At 33.4% G+C, this 7,230-nt stretch overlaps 1 protein-coding gene across 1 annotated transcript; it reads right to left on the bottom strand.

The window, feature by feature from the left end:
* Positions 1-4,543: 4,543 nt before the first annotated feature.
* Positions 4,544-5,579, bottom strand: LOC141605094 (brassinosteroid-responsive RING protein 1-like). The gene has a single exon (XM_074423732.1). The coding sequence runs from the start codon at positions 5,463-5,465 to the stop codon at positions 4,920-4,922; it is 546 nt and encodes a 181-aa protein (XP_074279833.1). The 5' UTR covers positions 5,466-5,579; the 3' UTR covers positions 4,544-4,919.
* Positions 5,580-7,230: the final 1,651 nt, after the last annotated feature.

Raw genomic sequence — 7,230 nt, 5'->3', positions numbered from 1 at the left:
AAAGATTCATTAAACCCAATATTAATCACCTCAATTTGTCTATCTCTTACCCGAAGCAAAGTCCTAATCACTGAAACAAAATCATCATTGATATTAATCTTAACATGGTAAATAATTCTTCAACAATAATGATCTATTATGACCTTTGCTTGTTGGCAAAATTAACTCCTAGTGTTAACTATTCGGAAAAAAAAACATGGATTCTTTCTTAGGATCACTTGTGTGCTACTATCTCATTAGTTTTCTTATACCCATCATCTTACCATAAAGAGAGAAAGAAGGTACTTTAATATGACTTAGATGGACAGTAGATTGATGAATCATGAGTAGTCTATAAGGTTGTTGAAATGTAAGGGTGAATGTGAAAGTGGTAGTAAAGGTGACGACGGAGATGGAGATGGAGATGGAGATGGTTGATGCGTTGGTATTGCTTTGAACAAACTTTTGATAAGGTGTTGAGCATGGAGAGGAGCTTTTTCAGATTTTGTTGGGTGAACAAAGGGAGAAATATAGGTTATATGTGTGAAAAAAGGAGAAAAGAGCAAGTCAACGCCGGAAAGTTGACTTTTATTTGCCGGAAGTGGATTTTTGGTAGTCTTTCGCAAAATAAAGAAATGAAAGGTAGTTGAAAGCCAAAAATAAAATGAAAGGTAGTTGTTCACAAATGACCCTAAATAAAAGGTAGTTTCTGACAAAATACCTTATTTTTTTTACAAACTTAAAAAAAGGAACAAAAAGAAATGATACATGTGATTCATTCATTAGATAATTTTGTTTGAAAGTGAGGTCAAGCCTCACTCAAAGTCTTAAGTTGAGTTTTGGATTTCCAAGACTCAACTTTAAGACTTTGGTAGATTATTGCGGTAGTCTTTAGTAAGTCTTGTCTTAAAACTTATCAAAATCTTGTCTCAAGACTCCCAGTAATCTTTCCATCTTTCCATAGAGTATTTCAAAACTTTTTCTTTTTAATATATAAGACTCATTATTAATAATTACGGTCTTACGGAGTACAATTAATGTGATATTTTTTAAAGTATAAACCGATCTTGGTTGAAATGTTTTCTTGACATGGTATTAAAGCCGATGTGATCAAAAGATCACGTCGACGAATCTTACCCCCTCAATTTTAAAGTGGATATAGCACCAGATATGGGGAGGTTTGCAGTTGCATCCACACTCCATGCCCAAAGGAAATTCGTGTAAGAAGGCGTATTAGACTGTTAGAGTATGGAACCGATCTTGGGACTTCAACCACCATCTTAAGCTTTTGCTTGAGAAAGTTTCTTGACATGATTTAAAAAAAAATTGAACATAAAAAGTTTCAAGACATCGGCTTTATTATTAATTATATTTTACATATATGTAGAGTTTTAAAATATTTACTAAGTTTCTCAAAAAAAAAAATATTTACTAAGTACTAACTAATTGGGGAAACCTAACTATTAACAACAGGTAGCAAACTTCCAAAAAAGTAGTTAAGATTATCGATTTTTTACTACCCAGAAATTCTTAACTACGAGACCTTATCATAAGTATAAGCCCCTGCGCCCTTAAACTATTAAAACGAAAAAAAAAGTGTAGGTAACACGATTTGTTTACGTGTTTGTTGTCATATGAAAAAGTGTGAACATAACGCCCACTTTATACGATTTCAACCTAATTTGTAAATCGTCTTTCCCGTACACTTACGGAAAACCGGTCGTAAATGAACTCAGGGCCGCATGTTGTCGTGTGATACACAAGTATAACCTATCTAACGGGAATACTGTTGCAAAATAAGGTATGTAACGGTGACAAGATCCGAACATATAGCTTCATGTGACTGACATTCAACATTTCAACGTAATATTTGATCCTCTTATTATAGACCATGCACCATGACAGTTGACAAACATTAATGGCTTAATGCCTAACGTTTACTGGTAATTTAAGTCACATTGTTGAGTCAATTTGACCATAAACATGATTGATTCCTCAATTAATAAGTCACTTGTTTGTAACAAGCAACCTCCGATGCTAATTGTAGGTAAAACATTATTAGTTACTTTAGCTGATAAAATCATTATAGAGTATTCAGCAGGAGTGATGGATTTATAGGGGGTTAGTAGAAGCGTTCACCCTTATTGACGGTAGAAAATTTCAAAGTTTATAGTTAATTTTTTTTAGCTTTTTCGAATTTTCCTTAAACCATTACCCGTTCGCCCTTACTGAGATTTTTTCTCCGCTGAAGTCAATTCCTGGCTCAGCCCCTAATAATAGAGGGACAATATTTAGGGTAAAATGAAACCGTAAGGTAAACAAGTGTTTTTGTATCGGTAACATTTAGAGTTATTTTTGTTCAGTTAATCTCTTTGAAGATGAAGATATCCGAAGCTTAAACGGATGAAGTATTACAGTTTGCATATAAAATGGATACGTTTAAGCTATAAAACGGGATATGTTCGTTTTAAGATAGACTAAGTCGTTTTGTTGCAGGTAGGAATTTGCATTATTGCCTAAGAAGCGATATATCACATAACTTTAGGCAGGCATTGCCACTTACCTAGAGGACTGGGTTAGCAACTTCCTCTATCACGCAGGAATTGAAATTCAGGGGAAGTGAGGGGAAATGCCGATTCATGTGATTTGGGTAACCAAACAACTAGATAGCACCAAAACGGACACGGAAACAAAATGGACACATGACATGACATCCCATAAAATTGTGGACAAGTGACACGTTATTTATATTTAATAAATATATATTTTATAGTTATAAACGTATGATTTTATTTTTTGTAAAATTATTAGGTATTAGATTTAAATAAGTGAAGGTAAAACATCATCTTGACTATAACTCCTTCTCATGTCCCCACGCAAACCAGTCTTCTAATCAATCTCTTTCGATATCTTATTGCTCGTCTAAAGAACATCATGCACTGTAAATTCAACTCATTTCCGCACCATTAAACAATGCACATTATTCAACTTAAATTCAACTTAATTCCGTTTGAAATTGTGTCTAAAATGTGTCCAAATACCGTGGACACATGTCCGAAACGTCTCCAAATACCATAGACACGGGTTGGACACGTGCATAAATCTCTATAGTATAAAAGATGAGTTCTTTTGAGAGTTTCTATTGGTCCCTTGATTTATGGGAATAAAATGCAATTTTTTGAAGGTGGCCCCCACCACTTACTTAGGGTTGATTTATTTAACCTTAATACAATTCTTTCTATTGAACATATAATAATAATAATAATAATAATAATAATAATTTTAGAAAAATATATATACGAAATATATACATAGAATGTATATAATAAATATGAACATTATATTTCACCAAAAAAAAATATGAACATTATAATTTCAAAAAAAAAAAAAATAGAAATGAAAAAATAAAACTAAAATTTGTATTGCTAAGATAAAATAATAGCGTATACGGATGCTCCGGGTCTTATAACTGATTTAAGCAAATTATACAATCAATCAGTAGCATCTCTAATAGAACGATGCTCTATTTTACTTTCATCATTAAACAAACGGTTTATGATTTCCATCACTTAAAAAATCGAAAAAACGAACATATTTTTAAGAAAAATAAATAATGTAGCCCATAAACATGGGAAAAAAAATAGTGCAAGTAATATTAAAAAAAGAGCCCACAAAATGCATAAAAATTGTATGAATATAGTTTCATCAAACCTCAAAATTGAATGACGTACTTAAATTTTATCTTATAATCAGAACATGAAAATTGTACCAGTAAGGATAAATTGAAATCAATAATTTTTTGGAATTGACCTTACCACAAACTTACAGTAAGTGGATTATACATCCGATGTACTACCACAAGTTTTATACTTTCTGAGCATTATAATAAAGTTTGTGAGCTTTGTTTTAAAAATTATGAGTTTTACTATAAAAATTTTGAGTTCATTCACTAAAATATTAAGCTCAAAAAAATTACAATAAAACTCAAAAACATTACATACAAACTTACTTAAATTTGAGTTTTGACGGAAAAAAATTAAAATCTAACTTATAAACTTTAATAAACTCAGAAAAAAATACACATATGCTCAAAAACAAATAAAGTTTGAGGTAATAAGCTCAGAAAAAAATACAAAAATGCTCAAAAACAAGTAAAATTTGAGGTAATACATCCAATGTATGTTCCTTACATTTATTTAACATCGTTTAATTCAATTATTATTTCAGCATATTACGTATTGTTAGCATACTAATTAAAAGTCAATCCGTGCATTTTTTTGCACGGGATTAAAACTAGTAAAGAAATAAAGTTAAACACGGTTTTATAGGCGTTTGACATGTTTAGGCCCGTGTCCGACGAGTATTAGTGTTGGACACATGACAGCTAGTTAAAAGTCCGTGCTACGTCGCTAAACAATATAACCACTTCGCAATTCACATAAATTCAAATTTCGACGGTTAAGTGAACAAAAGTAAGTTTAATTTTACCGTTACAAAAACACTTTGAAGCATACAATAATAACGGATGACCCATGCTCTCTAGCTAATTGATTCTCTAACAAAATTGACCTCAGCAAACATGATCATTAATTCATTTAATTTAATATCATTACTCACAATTTGTGTAAGAAATTGCTGACATCAATCAATCATCATTATCAACTTACTCTAATTATTATTATTATTATAATAATCACTCTGTAATCTAATCTAATCATCTACAGTAATTATAATTATTCCTGTAATCAAAAACCCACATACGTAAAATGGATTTACATACTCTACACCTAGTATAACTTACTAATAAGCCACAGGACGATTTACATTTCACACATTGTGGCGGAATTAGGGGAGCTAGCAGTAGCGTAGCCCACCTCCTTGGACTAGAAAACCTCAAATCTTGATTCTGCCACTTCTTATAATTGAGACGGAGGGAATAATTAATTAAAGTAATCATCCTCGAAATGATGGTCATCAAGATCAGAGCAAAAATCACGAAGACGAGAAGACAAAAGCCGACGATTAAACTCGGTAACCTTTTCATCCCGTAAAAACGGGGTCCGACAAAGAGGACACGTGTGATGATCAAGGTCCATCCAACGGTCCAAACAATCCTTATGAAATACATGCTTACAATTATCCAACAACCTGATGACGTCATCCTTACGCACATCGGACAAGCACACGGAACATTCACAGCACTCTTCTCTCTCCTCCACGTCGGACAGTTTGACCAGGGTCAACAGCTCCCGGGTTAGGACCGCGGATACGGGAGGTCGGGCCGGGTCGTTTCCGAAGGGGTGGAGCGTGATGAAGGTGGGTGGGGTGGAGGATGGGCTTGGGTTCGGGTTCGGGTCGAGGAAAGCGGGGAGGCCTAAGGTGGAGAAGAGGGTGAAGAGGAGGTTGCGGAAAAGGGTGAAGAAGGTTAGTGTGTGGAGGAAGAGTGGTGGGATGAAGAGATCTGTGTATCCTACTGGAAATCCCATTTTTGTTTAATTAATTTGGATTTGGATTTGGATTTGGATTTTGGAAGGTTAATTATGGGGTTGATGTGGGGTTGTTGTGGTGTATGAATTGTGAAGAATTTGAAGATAGTGGAAAACATGGAGGATGAGTAGGGTGTTATATAGTGTCATAAAGGGAGTATGTGTGGGTCAACTCTCATTAGGAGTTTGGTCTTGGCCTAATGTCGTTATGTGTAACTAGAGATGTCCGGGTCGGGTCGGGCCGGGCTAAGGGGCGGGCCAATTAGAGTCTCAGCAGCCCAAGCACGATACTTAATGAGAACCGGGCTGGTTCGGGGTAGTGCTAGGCCAGTTTTATCTAGCAGTAGCCTGGTCCACTGAAAGCACGATACTTAATGAGAACCGGGCTGGTTCGGGGCAGTGCTAGGCCAGTTTTATCTAGCAGTAGCCTGGTCCACTGAGTGGCGGACCAATGCCGGACCGGACTTAGCCTTTTTATATTTTCTTATTTGTGTTTGGACTGAGCCTGGCCGGGGAAGTCGTGGCACTAGCCCGACACAAGGAGATGATCGGGCCGGGCCATGTGCTGACCAGGTCACCATTTTTCAACCCACGGACGCAGGCTGGGACGTGCTAGCTTGCCACGTTTCACACCTCTATGTGTAGCAGACTAGCAGTGTAGGGGTGTTCATTATTCGGTACAGATCGGAAAACTTCTAGTCTAATCTACGGTCCCATCTTTTTGTTGATTTCGGTTTTCGGTCTATTTTGGTATGGTCTCGGTTATTCCTGGTTCGGACCGGATCCAGAATTGGATTTTGCATTTTAATTTATTTTTTTGCTTGGATTAGTTTTTATAAGATTCTTTATAAATGTTTAAATATGCATAGTTTATCGTTATAGACCTCATTAATAAAAATTAAGGTACGTAGGCGAATACCGATAAATTTCGGTCCACGACAGTTTTATCTGGTTTTGTTCCAATTCAGTTACGTTTCGGTACACAATCCTACTCATAGGTGTTATTATTTATATTCAAGCCAACTTTATACGTTTGTTCAACGTAAGAAAATAACTTGAATAAAGGAAATACTATTTGGTAATAAATGGCCAATTGGGTTGGTGTGATTAGAATCAGTTAATTGATTTGTGCATTTAAAATCGTTGCATTGCATGATACAATTGGGTTGCTGCGGAGTAAAATGTTTTTAAATGAGATATATTTTTTTTATTTTTTTGTAGTAGGCAAAAAATAACTTACAATATTCCAGACGTTACAGAGTAAGTTATTCGACTTAGGCCCTGTTCTTTTGGAATGAAATTGTCTGAACTGAACTGGACTTAATGGAGCTGAACTGAACTGAACTGAACTTAATGGAGCTGAACTGAACTGAACTGAACTGAAATAATAATAAAAAGATTATATTATTATTATTATTAATAATAATAATAATAATAATAATAATAAATATTATAATAAAGATAATACCAATAATATTAACAATAAATATTATTATAATATTATTCATTAATAATAATAATATATTAATATAATCTAATAATAATAATAATCTAATAAGATATATAAAAAATAAAATAGTAATATAATAATAAATATAGTAATAATAATAATAATATATTAGTAATATAAATCATAACATTAATAATAATAATAATAATAATATAATATATTAATAATAATAACTAAAAAATAAATAATAATATAATGATAATAATAGGTCTAATATAATAACTTATTAATATAATAATATTAAATATAATAATA

This window comes from Silene latifolia, chromosome 10 (assembly GCF_048544455.1).
Source record: "Silene latifolia isolate original U9 population chromosome 10, ASM4854445v1, whole genome shotgun sequence".
NCBI classification, from domain to species: domain Eukaryota; kingdom Viridiplantae; phylum Streptophyta; class Magnoliopsida; order Caryophyllales; family Caryophyllaceae; genus Silene; species Silene latifolia.
The sequence above is the reverse complement of the archived record's forward strand: the minus strand, read 5'-3'. Positions and strand labels throughout refer to the sequence as shown.

Excerpts from the sequence above, each read along its gene's own strand:
- LOC141605094 (XM_074423732.1), bottom strand. The coding sequence starts at position 5,465 with ATGGGATTTCCAGTAGGATACACAGATCTCTTCATCCCACCACTCTTC.